Here is a 19,248-nt window from a genome sequence, read left to right as displayed (position 1 = left end):
ACTGGACTACAACACCAGTGAAACGGTCAGTACACACAGAACCTGGAGGGCCCAGCAGGGACTGGACTACAACACCAGTGAAACGGTCAGTACACACAGAACCTGGAGGCTCAGCAGGGACTGGACTACAACACCAGTGAAACGGTCAGTACACACAGAACCTGGAGGGCCCAGCAAGGACTGGACTACAACACCAGTGAAACTGTCAGTACGCACAGAACCTGGAGGGCCCAGCAGGGACTGGACTACAACACCAGTGAAACGGTCAGTACTCACAGAACCTGGAGGCTCAGCAAGGACTGGACTACAACACCAGTGAAACGGTCAGTACGCACAGAACCTGGAGGGCCCAGCAGGGACTGGACTACAACACCAGTGAAACTGTCAGTACGCACAGAACCTGGAGGGCCCAGCAGGGACTGGACTACAACACCAGTGAAACGGTCAGTACACACAGAACCTGGAGGGCCCAGCAGGGACTGGACTACAACACCAGTGAAACGGTCAGTACTCACAGAACCTGGAGGCTCAGCAAGGACTGGACTACAACACCAGTGAAACGGTCAGTACACACAGAACCTGGAGGGCCCAGCAAGGACTGGACTACAACACCAGTGAAACGGTCAGACAGACACGCACGCACATGCACACAATAGAGCGTCGCAGTCCCGCCCCCTACCAGGGCCCAGGAAATGATTTACGTTTACGCCGCGAACAAAAGCCAACTCGAGTCGTGACAACTCATGACAACAAACACAATATTTTGGACCAAACAAATAATTACAAAGAAGAAGAACAACCAAAAAAGTGTTGTAACCTGCCGTTTTTTCCCCCTTCTTTCTAATTATTTGGGGGCCCGTTTCAAGAACTAATGTGGGACCCCCACATTAGTTCTTGAAACGGGCCCCCCAATTCCTTAAGGATCGCCCCTGACACGCGCATGTACGGGCACACACACGATGCCTAATTTTTTTTACACAGACACAATATCTTGTTCATGACGTCTGTCGTTCTCCTGCAGATGGTGCATTTCGTGGACGGTGAAAGGCACAAGTTTGTGGAGGTCCAGATCATTGACGACGCGGTTCCAGAGGGAGCGGAGAGGTTCCAGCTCATTCTGTCCAGGCCTTCTCCCGGCGTGGAGCTGGGCATCAACACCACAGGTACTGTGTGGAGCTGGGCATTAAAGGACCACTTCACCACTTTTCAACGTATCTTCATATAATAGGTCCTCACTAATAATCATGGTAAAATGGCACAATGTCTCATATAGGAGGGCTGTGGGCACTTTAGAAACCGTCTTCCAGTGACATCATCATTAGGCAGATTTTTTTTTTAAACAAGATATTTTTACAACAATGTTTAGATTGTCATTATCGTGAGAACGATGGCTTCCATTTTCGCATTGCAACTTTTCAGGACTAGAAAGCCTGCCGTTTCTATTAGCTTGTATTCCCCATCGATGATGTCACTGGAAGACGGTTTCTGAACTGCCCACACAGCCCTCCTATGAGACACAGACCGAGTAGAAAATAATTGCACCATTTTTTTTCATGATTATTAGTGAGGACCTATTATGAAGATGGGTTGAAAAGTGGTGAAGTGGTCCTTTAACACCACACGTACTGTGTGTGGAGCTGGGCATTGACACCACGGGTGTGGTTCTGTCCGGGCCCTGTTGTCCTAGCATTAGGACTAGCATTAGACCCCTGGGGGTCCCCGGAAAAACCTAGCTCAATTAGAGATAGTTATGGGTCTGTGACTGATAGTGTACAAATGGAACCGAGGGTCCATTCAGTTTAATTTGTCCGGTTCCATTCGGTTCATTCGGGTCCATTCGGTTCCATTTGTACACTCAATCACTGCTAGAACCGTAAAAATCCTCCCTTTATCGGGGTCAATGTTGATTTGGGGGTCCTTGACACGAAAACGTTTGGGAACCACTGCTCTATGAAAAGGAACATTCACTCACCCCCCTAATTGAATCCATCCTCTTTCAAATACTCAAGTACTATTTTATACAGCACTTTGTCACATGCCGGTGTCTATTTTATACAGCACTTTGTCACATGCCTGTGTATTTTATACAGCACTTTGTCACATGCCGGTGTCGTATTTTATACAGCACTTTGTCACATGCCGGTGTCGTATTTTATACAGCACTTTGTCACATGCCGGTGTCTATTTTATACAGCACTTTGTCACATGCCGGTGTCTATTTTATACAGCACTTTGTCACATGCCGGTGTCTATTTTATACAGCACTTTGTCACATGCCGGTGTCTATTTTATACAGCACGTGGTGCAACTCCCCTCTCTCTCCCCCCTCTCCCCCCCTCCTCCTCTCTCTCTCTCTCTCTCTCTCTCTCTCTCTCTCTCTCTCTCTCTCATTAGCAGGCAACAGTGCAGCACTGTCTCTCTCTCTCTGTTTCTAGCAAACAGCGCCCCCTACTGGTACTCATTATATGATGCTCATAGTCACATAGGCGAACACATGGGTGAACACGGACAAAGCTGTTCCTTGGAACAGCTTTGTTAGAAAATGTTAGAAATTAGAATATATATATAAACGTTCACCTAAAATAACATGCCCCCAAAATTAGGCTCCGTTTGCTTTTACGTGATTCATACGGCATTCAGAGCCTACCTGACACGCAACCTCGACAGTGGGTGCAGGGCCAGTAAGACGTCGATCATGGAATTAAGATATAGTCTTAACACCAAACGGTATTTATTAACACCCATAAAACACGTGTGTGTGTGTGTGTGTGTGTGTGTGTGTGTGTGTGTGTGTGTGTGTGTGTGTGTGTGTGTGTGTGTGTGTGTGTGTGTGTGTGTGTGTGTGTGTGTGTGTGTGTGTGTGTGTGTGTGTGTGTGTGTGTGTGTGTGTGTGTGTGTGTGTGTGTGTGTGTCCACAACAGCGACGGTGACCATCCTGGCCAGCGACGACGGCCACGGCGTCGTCTCCTTCAACGGCAGCGAGCACTTCCTGCTGAGGGAGCCCACGTCCACCTCGGGCCTGGGCCAGAGCGTGGCCACGCTGTACGTGCTGCGGAGCCCCGAGCAGGGCACCTTCGGCACGGTGACCGTCGCCTTCGCCGCCCTGGACTCCAACGGCAGCCTGGCGGAGGGAGACCTCATGCCGTCGCAGGGCTTCGTGGTCCTGGAGGACGGCGTCCGCTTCAAGGTGAGCATGGTTGTTGTTGTTGTTGGGGGCAAGTGTTGATTTCGTCGATTGAAAAATAGCAGACCTACAAGCTCGTAGCACGCCAGGTCTGCTATTTTCGAAAAGTCGTGAAAATGTGGCGCGAATTTGGAATATATGTATATTTTTCAGAACGAACGTTTTTAACTCAAATCTTTGCTTCTGGGGGGCGTCCCTGGAACAACATTTTCTGACGGGGGTCGGTGGCCAATTACATATCGTTTTTTGGGGTCCTTGACATGAAATATTGAGCACCACTGATACAGAAACATTTTTTTTTCGACGTCAGGCCTAAATGGGTTAATACTATGACGAAAATGTTTCGTCGACGGCATCAAGGCCCGCCCAAAATTTATTTTAGCATACTGCTCCGTTTTAACCGTTAGACTCATTGCATTATTTTTTCAATAATTTTCAATAAAAATGAAATGAAATACTGAAATAAAACGACGCAACTTAACAAGTGTTCAGTTATGGTGTCTATTTCTACTCACGACTATCAATTTAAAACAAGAATAATGAAAATGAAATGAAAACAAAACATTTCCATTAACTGAAACTGTGTGTTTACGAAACGAACTAAAACAAACTGAAATCATAGATCAAAATGTCCTTAGTTTTGGTCTTTGTCATGTTATTTCTACAAGCCCAGTATTTATATGTGGATATTAAATCTGTCTTTTATTTGTTTAGCTGTGCCAGTTTTTACGGCAGCTGTCAGCACCTCACTGTCTGGACATCCAAAACAAAGTCAAATCGACATAAAAATACAAACTATAATAAAAAAAAACGAAAACCTTCACCCTAATGAGCAGGAACTCAGAAGAAAGTTTGGATTTTATGTGCTTATGTTCTCCAAGTCAGAACTTGGAATACTTTTATTGCCATGCCAAGTATGAGGTTCATAGGAGGGAATTATTAGGGCACGGTATTTGTCACGCTACATAAAACTACAACTATTAACATAGGATTATCAACAACAGACTTTATGCTCACAGGACATAATTATTATTCTTTATTTACCCAGGGAAGTAGCTGAGCACAGGTGCTCATTTTTTTAGCAACGCCCTGCACATAGAAACACACACACACACACACACACACACACACACACACACACACACACACACACACACACACACACATTAAAACCTGGGAGCTGACCAGTACAACCACAGTCTTATACTGTTGGCCACTAAAGCAGCTCCAGGGGGAGCAGTTGGGGGTTCAGTGCCTTGCTCAAGGGCACTTCAGCGGTGTTGGGTGAGTGATGACCAATCACTTCCCCGCCCAGATTTCTCCTGCCCGTCCGGGGAATCGAACCGGCAACCGTTCGGCAACAAGGGGCGCTCCTCTAGCCCTTAGGCCACCGCTGCCCCGAACATTGCAGACAGTACCGCTTAGAGACTATCTCTATAAGTCGTCGCTGATACTTGATCATACCACAGCGTTGCACAAGAAAGTATCATTATGTAGCAGATCAACAAGCCGTGTCAAAGATCCTGTCCATGTGACATCTCTGTCGTGGTGGAAAGCACATAACGTATGTCCAAAACTGTGATGTTTCAGGATTCAAATGTAAGAAATAACGTAAAGTAGCAGATCTACAAGCTCAAAACGTGGCACTTAGTGTCGCGCTTCAATGTCGGTATTATGGTATTGTGATAAGAGGTTTCTGCCCGACAGCAATGTGTATTAACCCATTTTGGGGCGGGAACCCCTTTTGGTGTTTTAAACATTATGTTATAATTTAGCTATTGAAAAATAGCAGATCTACAAGCTCATAGCGCGCCACGAGTGGCGCGCTACGAGCTTGTAGGGTCTGCAATTTTTTTGAAAAATCGTGAAAATGTGCCTCAAATTTGGAACATGTTTTTTTTTCAGAACAAACGTTTTTTAACTCAAATCTTTGCTTCCGGGGAGGTCCCTGGAACAACGTAGTCATATTGGACAAAATATTTTTATTCACACACACACAAGAAAAATATCAGATCTACAAGCTCATAGCACGCCTCCGAGTGGCGCGCTATGAGCTTGTAGGGTCTGCTATTTTTTTTTTTATCGTGAAAATATGCCTCAAATTTGGAACATGTTTTTTTCAGAACAAACGTTTTTTAACTCAAATCTTTGCTTCCGGGGAGGTCCCTGGAACAACGTAGTCATATTGGAAAAATATATAATTTTATTCACACACACACACACACACACACACACACACACACACACACAGACACACAGACACACACACACACACACACACACACACACACAGACACACAGACACACACACAGACACACACACACACACACACACACAGACACACACACACACACACACACAATGTTACACGATAAAGGCTTAGCGTCGGTGTCTGTCTTTCCCCCCGCGGTAAAGACCTTGGAGATCTGGGCGGTGCTGGACGCGGAGCCCGAGGCCAACGAGACCTTCACAGTGCTGCTGTCCAGCCCCGGGGGAGGGGCCCGCCTGGGGGAACGGCTGCACACCTACATCACGGTCCTGGAGAACCTGGCTCCGTCCGGCCTGTTCCGCATCGGACCCACGCTGAACAGGTACACGCCATTATTGAACCACACACACACACACCTCTGCAGGATACATGGCTGTAACTTGCATGTACTGTACAGTATACAGTAGTATTGAAAAAGGGATATGAATGACCTCTTCATTCCCGGACAGTGTCTGTTTTTTTTAATTTTATGTGTCTGTCTCTGTCTCTCTCTCTCTCTCTCTCTCTCTATATATATATATATATATATATATATATATTCACATACATACTCTACATACATACACGCACGCACACACACACACTGTAGGTTTAATATCTCTACCCGTGTGTTTGCGGTTCAGAACTAACACAGAGGTGGTGGCTGCGGAAGGGGGCGTGGTCTTCCTGACTGTATCCCGTAGCAACGGCCTGGACTCGGCCGTCAGCGTGGAATGGGAGACGCAGTCTGAGAGCGCCACGGCCGCAGGTGAGCCGACGAGATGACTAAACACATTCTGACCTGAGATCAGATTCTAAAAATGTCTTTTACATCCTGACAGTTTTCATTCTGACCTGAGATCAGATTCTAAAAATGTCTTCTATGTCAGTCGCTCTTCGATTTTTCAAAAATAGCAGACCTACAGGCTCGTAGCGCGGTGGCGCGCTATATGCTTGTAGATCTGCTATTTTTCAATAGCTAAAGCATAACGTAAAGCATAACGTAACACCAAAATGGGTTCCCGCCCAGAATGGGTTAAAACATTTTGGGGTTGGAACCCCTTTTGGTGTTAGCATTATGCTATGCTTTAGCTATTGAAAAATGACAGGTCTACAAGCTCGTAGCGCGCCACCGAGTGGCGCACTACGAGCTTGTAGGTCTGCTGTTTTTGAAAAATCGAAGAACAACTAACATAGAAACATGGCTTTTTCAGAAAACTGTCAGGATGGATGTAGACGTTTCTTTTTTAATCTGATCTCAGGTCAGAATGGGTTAATTGTGTCACTTCATAATTCAGTGGTTGTATTTGGCCACGGACCCCCGTCTGTAAATGATTTGTCCCACAGTGATGCCCAGAAGAGAAGAATGTTTTTTTTGTTTTGTTTTTAAGATATTTTTGGGGGCTTTTTTTTCTGCCTTTATTGATAGATTGAAAGTAGTTTGACAGTAAATGGGGAGAGAGATGGGGGGGGGGGGGGGGGGGGGGGGGGGGGTGACACGCAGCAAAGGTTGTCGGGATCGGGAGTCAAACCTGCCACATGCTGCCAGGCCTAGCCGAGGCTATATTTTCAATGTTTTTTTATTTGTCTTAAAAAAAAAAAAAAAAAGCTGCAAACTTTATTTATTTGAATAGCCAACGTATAACTGGACAAAGTGGTTGAAATGACGTCAACTACTTTTTTTTTTTTTTACTACAAGCTCATAGCGCGCCACCGAGTGGCACGCTACGAGCTTGTAGGTCTGCTATTTTCGAAAAGTCATGAAAATGTGGCGCAAATCTGGAATATATATTGTTTCAGAATGAACGTTTTTTAACTCAAATCTTTGCTTCTGATGATGTGTGATGTGTTTGGGTCTGGCAGAGGGCAGCGTCCCAGTGCTGGGCGTGTACCAGACCTTCCAGGAGAACCCTACGTCGGCCTGGTGCTCCGTCCCCCACGACGGAGCCTCCTCCCTGGCTGTGAGACTGGACAGAACGCCCCATGTTGGATCAGCGCACACCCTGGCCACTCTGTACAGGTGGCAAGGGGTCTTTGTCCCCATACAGGTACAAAGACCCCTCTAAGAACCTTCCGTTTACTTCAATTGTGTGTGCTGTCGGGTGTAAACCTTGTACTGTATGTCCAAAACTATATACTTTTCTGGAAATGTAAAAAAAAAAAAAAACAGAACCTGTGTTCCAAAGGATAGTTATTTAGTCTCAAAGCTCTTCTTAGTGATTGTCATTGCTTCGGTAAAACCCACAGACACTCTTACCGGTTTCGCACACTAAAGTAGCAGCTCTACAAGTTAATTATTTGTGCTACTTCTATGTGACACTGTAGCATGACAATGCGGGAAGTGATCGAACGCAGCTGCTGTGGCAGCCTGAAACACACACACACACACACACACACACACACACACACACACACACACACACACACTAGGTAATTTGTCCTAGGTCATTTGTGTGCATCTCTCTCTCTCCAGTCGATCAGGATCCAGGGTCCTAGGTCATTTGTGTGCATCTCTCTCTCTCTCTCTCTCTCCAGTCGATCAGGGTCCAGGGTCCTAGGTCATTTGTGTGCATCTCTCTCTTTCTCTCTCCAGTCGATCAGGATCCAGGGTCCTAGGTCATTTGTGTGCATCTCTCTCTTTCTCTCTCCAGTCGATCAGGATCCAGGGTCCTAGGTCATTTGTGTGCATCTCTCTCTTTCTCTCTCCAGTCGATCAGGATCCAGGGTCCTAGGTCATTTGTGTGCATCTCTCTCTCTCTCTCTCCAGTCGATCAGGGTCCAGGGTCCTAGGTCATTTGTGTGCATCTCTCTCTCTCTCTCTCTCTCTCCAGTCGATCAGGGTCCAGGGTCCTAGGTCATTTGTGTGCATCTCTCTCTCTCTCTCTCCAGTCGATCAGGGTCCAGGGTCCTAGGTCATTTGTGTGCATCTCTCTCTTTCTCTCTCTCCAGTCGATCAGGATCCAGGGTCCTAGGTCATTTGTGTGCATCTCTCTCTTTCTCTCTCCAGTCGATCAGGATCCAGGGTCCTAGGTCATGTGTGTGCATCTCTCTCTTTCTCTCTCTCCAGTCGATCAGGATCCAGGGTCCTAGGTCATGTGTGTGCATCTCTCTCTCTCTCTCTCTCCAGTCGATCAGGATCCAGGGTCCTAGGTCATGTGTGTGCATCTCTCTCTTTCTCTCTCTCCAGTCGATCAGGATCCAGGGTCCTAGGTCATGTGTGTGCATCTCTCTCTCTCTCTCTCCAGTCGATCAGGATCCAGGGTCCTAGGTCATGTGTGTGCATCTCTCTCTCTCTCTCTCTCCAGTCGATCAGGATCCAGGGTCCTAGGTCATGTGTGGGCTTCTTAGTGAACGGGTCGTCCTACCTAGCCGTGACCCACAGCGGTGCTCCCCTCTCCCCGGCGGCCAACCTCAGCGTCTTCAGACTGCACAAAGACCTCAACTTCACATTGGTATACGTTCATAGAATATATACGCCTTTACATTCCTCTAAAAAAAAAACGTTGTTTCCCAAACAGTGGGACACATTTGTATGGGTTTGCGAGTAAATATAGTATCCCCTTTTGTTTAGTTGTAAAAAAGTCATTTTCTTTTCTAATCTAATCATTTCCATTTTCCATTTTTTGGATTGTGCAGGAACAAACGTTGGGCGTTGACGCTGCTGATGTCCAACACTTCTCCGTTGAGAGCACACATTACCTGCTGTCCTCACGTCAGGTGAGATCAACTCCATTATTACTTGCGCAAGCAGAGCGCGCAAGTAATAATTTCGCCCGGTCTGTGTGCACCGTCCCAGCCAACCCGCCACTTGATGCGTATGCAAATAAAACAGCAAATTTGTGCCTGGTTTGCTGGGACCAGATTGCATAAATGACCATATGTCTTACGTCATCATTTAGAGCTAGTCATACATATACTATATACATAAGCAGTAAACTAAAATAGTAAATTGTGCCTGATTTGCTGGGACCAGAGTACGTGGTGTGTATATGTATGACTAGCTCTCAATGATGACGTAAGAAATATGGTCATTTATGTAATCTGGTCCCAGCAAACCAGGCACAAATCTGCTGTTTTATTTGCATACGCATCAAGTGGCGGGCAGGTTGGCTGGCACGACGGTTGTTGGCGCAAACTAACCACAGTATACCGCTAATCAACTTACAACTACATACTCTATATAGTATATGTATAACTGCTCTCAATGATGACGTAAGTAATACAACATTATGTTTCTGGGATGTATAAAAGTAACGATAGTGTCAAAAAGTTAACCATAAAGCTTAACGTTAGTGTAGTGTGCAAAAATTAAGTATATATCTAAGTGTATATGCAAAAACTAAGTTAAAGTTTTATTCTAGAAAGAGAAGATATATACTTTCAGAGGGGACCACTGACCTAAAGAACTGGCCTAAAGAACCACTGACAGGAACCAGTCCACTGATCTAAAAGTCCTTTTGAGCAGGTCAGACCTGTAAGATCTTACCCAGGATTAGACTATCATCCAGTGCATACTTTCACATTTTAACAAATGTGAAAGTATTATTACAAAAATTGAAGTTAGAGACACATATTACTCTGATCATGATTTAGTATTAATATCACTATAGTCCAAGATGAAATACATTTAAAACAATTGACAATTTACAATAAATAATAACATAATTATACTGTATAACATATTTAATTCAGTTTATATACCTTTTTTCATCACATATCAATGATTTATTTTTCTTTGAAAAACTAAAAAGTGATCTAGAATATTTCTAAATTGATAAAAGTGTATTTCTTATATAGATAGAAACTTAATAATACTAGGTGTTTACATGCATAAAGTAGATAGGTAGCAAATAGTTACACCTAATAATTAGACATTTCAAACGTTCCTTCACAGAGATACTGAGATTCCACAGTTTACAGCAGTCGAAAGTACTTGCGCGTTCTGCTTGCGCACTAGTTGGCCATTTATGGCCTACTAGTGTGCAACAAGCAAGTATGCACTCGACAGAGTGCAGTTCTAGTTATTATTATTATTATCATTTATTAATTTTTTGCATAAACGTGCGTGTGCGTGTGTGCTGAGGTCTGTCCGCGCTCAGACACAGAGACACGCATATGGAGTGGCTGCACCACTCAAAAATATTGAACCAATGGAAAGCATTAAGTGCTTCCAGACAAAACCACCTAACTTCATTGGACCCTCGAACTGTCTTCTAAAACAGCTAACTCCACCACCTCTACCCCTCTCATCATCATCATCATCATCATACTATAATTCTGACAATGTTTGAATGTCTGAATGTGTGTCTGTCTGTGTGTCACTGTGACTGCCGTAGCTCCTCACTGCCTGCACCAATCACTCCCATTTTTTTTTTTTTTTAAGATATTTTTTTTGCGGCTTACGCCTTTTATTGATTTTTGAAGGGACAGACAGTAGGCTGACAGGAAACGGGAGAGAGATGGGGGGATGACATGCAGTAAAGGCCGTGTCGGGTCCGGGAGTCGAACCCGCGGCACACTGCGACTGGATCACCAGTCCGGTGCCCAGACCGTTACGCTACGGCCTGGGCCCACTCCCACTCCCACTTTTCACACAGGCATTGACCATAATAATAATATGGAGGTCTTAACGAAGCCCTTTTTTCAATTTAACAAATGATGAATTAATAATGAATTTATTAGTGAATTAAAAATGTGAAAACGCACCCAGGGCGCAGTACCCCCCGCGGCAAGTATTTCGCTACGGGTAAGGGCTAGTGCAAGTAATTGACAATACTATATAAAGTCACAACACCAACTTTGATGAGTCAGTATTGCTTTATATTCAAAATATAAGATATACATTTTCTTCCTTTTCCTATAAAATGTATATTTTTCATTTTCAGAAAAATGAACATTTTGGAGTTAGGTGGTTTCTTCCCTACAGCAGAGACGTGCAAAGTATTCCACAAGGAAACTGCTTTGACATTATTGTCGAGCTGTGGACATTTCTCAAAGAAGCTTAATCCAAAGTTAAACTGCGGTCACTTGGGCTGTTTTGTCCTATAACCTGCTTTGTGCCGCAGGTTTTCGCCAGGACCGAAGACGATGTCTTCACCCTCCGGCAGACCCTTGAGCTCCCGGACAGCGTTGTCAGCGTGTCTGTGTTCTCCCGTTACCTGGCGGCGTGCACGGACCGACCGACCGACGGCTGCTTCCTGCTTCAGTGGACCGGCGGACGCTTCCAGGACCCCGCCCCCTTCATCGTCGGGGGCAGAGCCAGTCAGGTGGCGGCGATCCACACGGAGGCGGAGCTTACCCTCCTGCTGGCTGTCCTCGAAGGTGACCTCTCGTTTTCTCTTTTTGCTCGCTTTGCACAGCCTTCTTCCACTTGAAACCTCCGGAATCCATAATCGATGGTGGGTGGCATTAGCTAAGAATAGCACATCTACAAGCTACTGTATTCGTTGCGTCACTTTTCATTTTCCCAAATATATAGATATATTTCATATATTAATATTATAAAGAAACATGGGCACCTCACGTATTAGATAATTAGAAGGACACTATCAGTCACCAGAAGAAAGGAATCGTGTGTTTTCTTTTCTTTTTTATATACTTTATTAGTCAGAATGTAAACAGCACGTGGTACAGTAAGGCATTAAGGCTAAAAGAATAACACAAAAAAACTCACAGTACTTTGTGGTTAATTTTCTCAGCTGCTGTTTTTGCTGCAATTTTAAAAATATTTTTGTTTGGCTAATTTTATCTGTGGTTTAGTGTGGCATGCACTATAGCACCGCACACGAAAATTGGCGAGTTAAATTTGTCTGAAGGAAATTCACATCAGCCTGTTTTCCAACGGTGGAGCGAAGGCCATATTTAGAAATGGCCTCCCTGCTCCACTGTAGGAGATGGTTCTTGTAAGTGCACTGTGCCATATGGACAGCTTGTGAAAACCCTTCCAAATGGGACATTCTGCATAATGAATTATTTTACTTTCGGTACTTTTAGTATATGCCAATACTTTCACAAAACCAAACTTTTACATTGTAATGGAATATTTCTACTTTTTTACTTTTAACCACAGCATCCGTATTGCATCACAGTAACCACTTTGACCATACTTTGGTTATTCAACAATAGCAGATATACAAGCTCATAGGGCATCACTTCGTGCCACGATATGAGCTTGTAGATCTGCTATTTCTTTTTTTAACTCAAATCTTTGCTTCTGGGAGTCCCTGGAACAAAATATTTAACTCATTTTTATTGTCAGGCGTGTTATAGTATTATATAATATTAGTTATAAAAAAATATTTTGAACCCAAAACAAATTACAAACTGTGACATACAGTACTGCAACAAAGGTAAACAAAAAAAAAGAGAGCGAAATTTTCCACCTTTCTTCCACCGCTGTGCTGAGAGCTCTCTGCTGGGACCCGTTGCTCGTTTTACTGGAAAGGGCCCCCACACTGCAGGGCAGAGTGCGGGGGAACCAAGCCAACCGCAGATGGACGGGTCTGGGCTGTAATTTGTTCAGTGTTGGGTGTGTCAGGCACACCAGTCCTTAACTCAACGGACCCATAACATTCTATCTTGAAAGGGCAGCATGCCGGCATAAATCTATCTTTGTTTATCGGTGTGTCTGTGCTTTTCTGCGTGTGTGTGTATGTGTGACTAGTGACTACTAGTGATAGCCAAATGTCCCCAAACGTATAGTTGAAACTGAGAACGTTTGAGGACTGTTTTCCTGGTCCTCACAAGAGAGGACTTACATTAGGAAAACAAGGTTAGGTTTAGGGAGTTATGCCCGATTTATAGTTTATCTGCTATTTTAGGTGCACAACTAGTGCACCTAAAATAGCAGATCTACAAGCTCCTAACACATTGCAGCATGATGCGCTGTGAGAGCTTGTGGATCGGCAACTTTCTGCGCATGACAAAAGCAGGCAACTAAGTATAACTTTAGGCTTCATGGTTAGGGATAAAACGTGTATAAATTCGTCCTCCTAAAATGTTGGTGTTGCGTGCATGCTTACACGTCCATGTCTCCTCAGGTGACTCTCCGTCTTGCGAAGTTTTCGTGTGGAGTGTGGATCAACCTTCACCCAAACGGATCCAGTCCATTCCACTCCCAGGTCTTATCTCCATCCATCCGTTCACCACGGCTTCAGGCATCAGTGAGTACCATTGACACTTCTTCAGTTTTCCTTTATAACAGAAGTGCCTGCATGGCAAAACATCACATTCTAACCACAGTGCCAACACAATTGGCCCCGTGTTCGGGGGAAGGAGAACCGGGTCGGGAGGGTGATAACAGTCAGGAATGGAACCTGTCTAGCAGGGAGTGTTGGGCGGCAGTGAGCGGATAAATCAACGGGCTCTAAGCACACGCCATTTTGGAAAGAACTTGGTGGCCCTTCCTTCCTTCCCTACAGGTGTTACCGATGATACTAATGAAGGCCCATTTGTCCGGGTCCATTTGGTTCCATTTGTACACTCTCAGGCCCCTTTTCCACCGGTTGGTTCCCAGTGGGAACCGGTTCAGTTCTTTTTGGTTTTTAGTCCATGAGCTTCAAAATTGAAACGTTAATTATGAATTCAGTGGGCAAAACCATACCTATATTAGATTGTTATCACCATTATACTTTCCCAATTGAGTACTTGCACGAAGACAATGATTTATTGTATTACAAATTTTACATTTTTTAATATGCAAATGAGGCATTATGTAGGAAAATATGCAAAATAATCGAAAATATGATAAAGCTACTACTGTGGAAGGGTTATCATGTATTAATTTACTTGTATTGATCCTATAAACAAATTAATATAGGGTATAGTTTGCCCACCAATTATGGAGCTCTGGCTCATGGACTAAAAACCAAAAAGAACTGAACCGGTTCCCACTGGGAACCAACCGGTGGAAAAGGGGTCTCAGAGTTGCAGGGGTCCTTGAGATAAAAAATAAAAAAGTTTGAAAACCACTGTACACTAAATGGAAAAGAGCCTTAACCATGTAAGACCCACTGTTGCTTTTCGGTAACATTTTTATTTTAATTAATTACTTATTATTATTATTCTTTTTTCTGTTCTTTTTTCACCTAAACGTCATCATTGATGTTCATTGCAATGCCATTGGTCATGATATTTGCATATAAATACCCCCCACAGAGGCTGAAATTCACACAAATTAAAAAATCCTGGACAATTTTTAACCTATGACATTTGACCTTTAACCCTAATAAAAGTAAGTAAAATAATTGTAATGTATGTTTTTTTTTGTTATCATTAGAATGTCTAGAGACTCTAGAACATGTTTTATTATCATTCATCATTATTGTGAAAGATATCCCCCAAATGTATTAATGTATTATATTATTATATAATTATTATATAAATGTGCATAAGATTTTCATCAAACTTTATTTTTTTAACATAATTCCTAGTAGCACAAAGGTTGAAATCTCTTTTTTGCAAGTAGAAATATATCCGGGTCTTAACAGGGTTAATCAGTATCATCGGTAACACCTGTGAAGGCACTATAGGGAAGCGGCCCCGGAAGTATGAAGAGTTATTCTGTGTGCATGCATAGCGACACAAATTGAGGAGAAATGGGGGTTAAATTGGCAAAATGTACAAACAAACCCCATCACATTTCTGTCTCATTATCTGAATTTTTCCAGCGTACGTGGCGCTGGCCGGCAGCAACGGCTCCTCCATCTTCTCCTGGAGGCCTGACGAGTCTCTGTTCTCCATGGAGCTGCAGGCTCCGGCGGCCTCGGGCTTCTCCTCTCTGCCCAGACCCTCGCTCCTCCGCACCGCCAACGCCCTCTTGGCGTCCGCCGGGGAGAACGGCTCCACTGTCTACGAGTTCACCTCCGTGTCCAACCAGTCCGATTTCATATACAGGTACAATTATGTTATGGCAAAGCCATACATGTATAAATGAACCATACATGTGTGCTTTTAAAAATAAAAATAAAATCTCACTTGTCCGGGATAGGCTGTTTTTTTTGCTCATGCAAAGATTCACATTCAGTCAATTTGTCTGCGTGTTCCCGAAGGGGCAAGCCGTACATGTCCACCATTTAGATTTGAATGAATGCATGTCTATTATGTCATGAAAGGTTCATGTCATGAAAGGTGCTATACAAATAAAGTTTTATTATTATTATTATTATTATTATGAGACCTCAAGGGGAGGTAAAATGCAAATTCCCATCAATCCATCCATCCCGTCAATTCGATTGACCACAATGGAAACGAGTCCCCAGGACGTTTTTTTGTTGTCATCCTAAAAGTGTGACTCTACCCCGTGCTGTTTACATTTCTGACTGATAAGGGTATTAACCCATTTTGGGGCGGGAACCCCTTTTGGTGTTTTAAACATTGTTATAATTTAGCCATTGAAAAATAGCAGATCTACAAGCTCGTAGCGCGCCACCGAGTGGTGCGCTACGAGCTTGTAGGTCTGCTATTTTTGAAAAAAATCGTGAAAATGTCTAAAATCCTGACGGAAAACTGTCAGGATTTTAGAAGACATTTTATAAATTTCGACGTCAGGCCCCTATATGGGTTTTAACCCATTCTGGGCGGGAACCCATTTTGGTGTTAGCACTATGTTATGCTTTAGCTATTGAAAAATAGCAAATCTACAAGCTCATAGCGCGCCACGAGCTTGTAGGTCTGCTATTTTTTTGAAAAATCGAAGAGCGACTGACATAGAAGACATTTTTTAGAATCTGATCTCAGGTCAGAATGAAAAACTGTCAGGATGTAGAAAACATTTTTAGAATCTGATCCCAGGTCAGAATGGGTTTTAAACCAATTTGTGTCTTGTCTCCGTCCAGCTCTGGCGAGCTGCAGTTTGCTCCCGGCGACAGCGAGCTGGAGATCGCCGTGAACCTCGTGGACGACGACATCCCCGAGGTGGAGGAGCACTTCCGGGTCATCCTCAAGAACCCCAAGGGCGGGGCGGAGATCGGGTTCGGCGGTCAGGTGACCGTCTTCATCCCCACCAACGACCACGCCCACGGAGTCATAGGCTTCGCCCCGGTAATACACTGATCGCATCCGTTGAGAGTTTACATTTTGTTTCATCGTCATGCTGGGGTCAGGGTTCTTCCTTAAAACAAGTGTTAAGTTCCTTTACTCCTACTTTACTCCAGGTAATACACTGAGCCTCCGTTGAGAGTTTACATTTTGTTTCATCGTCATGCTGGGGTCAGGGTTCTTCCTTAACCCAGTTAGGCCTGACCTCGAAATTAAAAAAAAAGATCTTCGAAATCCTCCAGTTTTCTGAAATATTTTCACGATAAAAAATAATAATAGCAGACCTACAAGCTCGTAGCGCGCCACTCGGTGGTGCGCTATGAGCTTGTAGATCTGCTATTTTTCAATAGCTAAATTATAACATAATGTTTAAAACACCAAAAGGGGTTCCCGGCTTCCCGCCCCAAAATGGGTTAAAACAAGTGTTAAGTTCCTTTACTTCTCCTACTTTACTCCAGGTAATACACTGAGCCTCTGTTGAGAGTTTACATTTGTTTCATCGTCATGCTGGGGTCAGGGTTTTTCCTTAAAACAAGTGTTAAAGGACAACTTTTGTTTTTTTCAACCAAGGTTCATGTTTTAGGTTATTAGAGAAATTAAAAGATGAGTTTTTTTATTTTTTTCATTTGCTGCTTTCTTTAATTTTAGGGATTTTAGCTGCTTTTGATAGGGGGGCGGGGGCATTCGAGCATGGGACTAAATAGGTATTATTTTACAAAATATTATGGCCATTTACTTTTTTATTATTTACTATAGTCCTAATAAACCCCAGGAAATTACATCTGGCCACAAAAAAAGAACAGTATCTGCTGAATGTGAAGGTAGCCTACTGGGGGAAGGCTTATACTGTGTGTCATAGGCTCAATATGTCAGTTTGACACATTCAGTAGAACTCGTGATCTTTTGTGGCCAAATTAAATTTCCTGGGGTTTAATAGGAACTATATTAAATAATTAAATAAATCGCTATAAAATGTTGTAAAAAAATACATATTTTGCCCCATGCTCGAATGCCCCCGCCCCCTGTCAAAAACAGCTAAAATCCCTAAAACGAAAGAAAGCAGCAAATGGAGAAAAAAAATATAACACTCATCTTTTACTTTCTCTAATAACAACCTAAAACATGAACCTTGGTTGAAAAAACCTAAAGTTGTCCTTTAAGCTACTTTACTCCTCTTGATTAAACGGAAAATACATAGCATGCTCAGGTCGGGATACCAATTTTATCCAATCCACAGAGAGAACTCACACGAGGCACAGGACCACCAAGTGAAATTGGCAGTGATGACACAAATAAATGAGCAGACAACGTTGCAACTGAAACACAATTAAATTGAAGCTTGATAAATGAGTACTTTCTCCTGATTGGCTGCAGAGTTGCCACCTACCTGAAAATGTATTTTCTGTTCTGAAGAGAGGCATACGAGACCCCCTGTTTATGAACAAACACAAACACTCCTCTAACACGTCTTTGTGCCAAAAAACTATAGCAAATAAGCTACATTAACATCCATATGTTTTGAAAGATGTGTAAAGGTTTACATGCGTCTCATTCATTTCCCATTGCTTGCACTGTATGTAGAAGTCTTTGTCCATGGAGGTGGAGGAACTGCTCCAGGACAACATGGTCTCTCTGATCGTGGAGAGGAGAAGAGGAACGTTTGGCAGACTGACGGTCCACTGGGCCGCCAACGGCAGTCTGGACGACATCTTCCCCCCCTCTGGAGTGGTGAGTCTGCTCTGACTGGAACACACCCCCCCCCCCCCCTCTGGAGTGGTGAGTCTGCTCTGACTGCAACACCCCCCCCCCTCTGGAGTGGTGAGTCTGCTCTGACTGCAACAGCCCCCCCCCCCCCCTCTGGAGTGGTGAGTCTGCTCTGACTGCAACACCACGTCCCCCCCCTCTGGAGTGGTGAGTCTGCTCTGACTGCAACACCCCCCCTCCCCTCTGGAGTGGTGAGTCTGCTCTGACTGCAACAGCCCCCCCCCCCCCCTCTGGAGTGGTGAGTCTGCTCTGACTGCAACACCACGTCCCCCCCCTCTGGAGTGGTGAGTCTGCTCTGACTGGAACACCCCCCCCCCCCCTCTGGAGTGGTGAGTCTGCTCTGACTGCAACACCCCCCCCCCTCTGGAGTGGTGAGTCTGCTCTGACTGCAACACCCCCCCCCCTCTGGAGTGGTGAGTCTGCTCTGACTGCAACACCCCCCCCCCTCTGGAGTGGTGAGTCTGCTCTGACTGCAACAGCCCCCCCCCCCCCCCCTCTGGAGTGGTGAGTCTGCTCTGACTGCAACACCCCCCCCCCCCCCCCCCCCCTCTGGAGTGGTGAGTCTGCTCTGACTGCAACACCCCCCCCCCCCCCCCCTCTGGAGTGGTGAGTCTGCTCTGACTGGAACACCCCCCCCCCCCCCTCTGGAGTGGTGAGTCTGCTCTGACTGCAACACCCCCCCCCCCCCTCTGGAGTGGTGAGTCTGCTCTGACTGCAACACCCCCCCCCCCCCCTCTGGAGTGGTGAGTCTGCTCTGACTGCAACACCCCCCCCCCCCCCCCCCCTCTGGAGTGGTGAGTCTGCTCTGACTGGAACACCCCCCCCCCCCCCCTCTGGAGTGGTGAGTCTGCTCTGACTGCAACACCCCCCCCCCCCTCTGGAGTGGTGAGTCTGCTCTGACTGCAACACCCCCCCCCCCCCTCTGGAGTGGTGAGTCTGCTCTGACTGCAACACCCCCCCCCCTCTGGAGTGGTGAGTCTGCTCTGACTGCAACACCCCCCCCCCCCCCCCTCT

At 44.9% G+C, this 19,248-nt stretch overlaps 1 protein-coding gene across 1 annotated transcript in view; it reads left to right on the top strand.

Moving 5' to 3' along the window:
- The window catches only part of adgrv1 (adhesion G protein-coupled receptor V1), a gene marked incomplete at its 5' end in the record, with an annotated part of 354,615 nt that overhangs the window by 110,664 nt on the left and 224,703 nt on the right, over positions 1-19,248 (top strand). The window contains 12 exon segments of the mRNA XM_083783399.1: positions 1,022-1,163; positions 2,922-3,187; positions 5,601-5,776; positions 6,078-6,202; positions 7,297-7,481; positions 8,739-8,885; positions 9,070-9,150; positions 11,499-11,754; positions 13,473-13,595; positions 15,102-15,327; positions 16,269-16,473; positions 18,052-18,198. Coding sequence (XP_083639525.1) covers positions 1,022-1,163; positions 2,922-3,187; positions 5,601-5,776; positions 6,078-6,202; positions 7,297-7,481; positions 8,739-8,885; positions 9,070-9,150; positions 11,499-11,754; positions 13,473-13,595; positions 15,102-15,327; positions 16,269-16,473; positions 18,052-18,198 — 2,079 coding nt within the window.

Source organism: Protomyctophum parallelum, assembly GCF_964188405.1.
Source record: "Protomyctophum parallelum genome assembly, chromosome: 15".
Lineage (NCBI taxonomy): Eukaryota > Metazoa > Chordata > Actinopteri > Myctophiformes > Myctophidae > Protomyctophum > Protomyctophum parallelum.
Note: the sequence above shows the minus strand (reverse complement) of the source record. Positions and strands in the feature narration are given on the sequence as shown.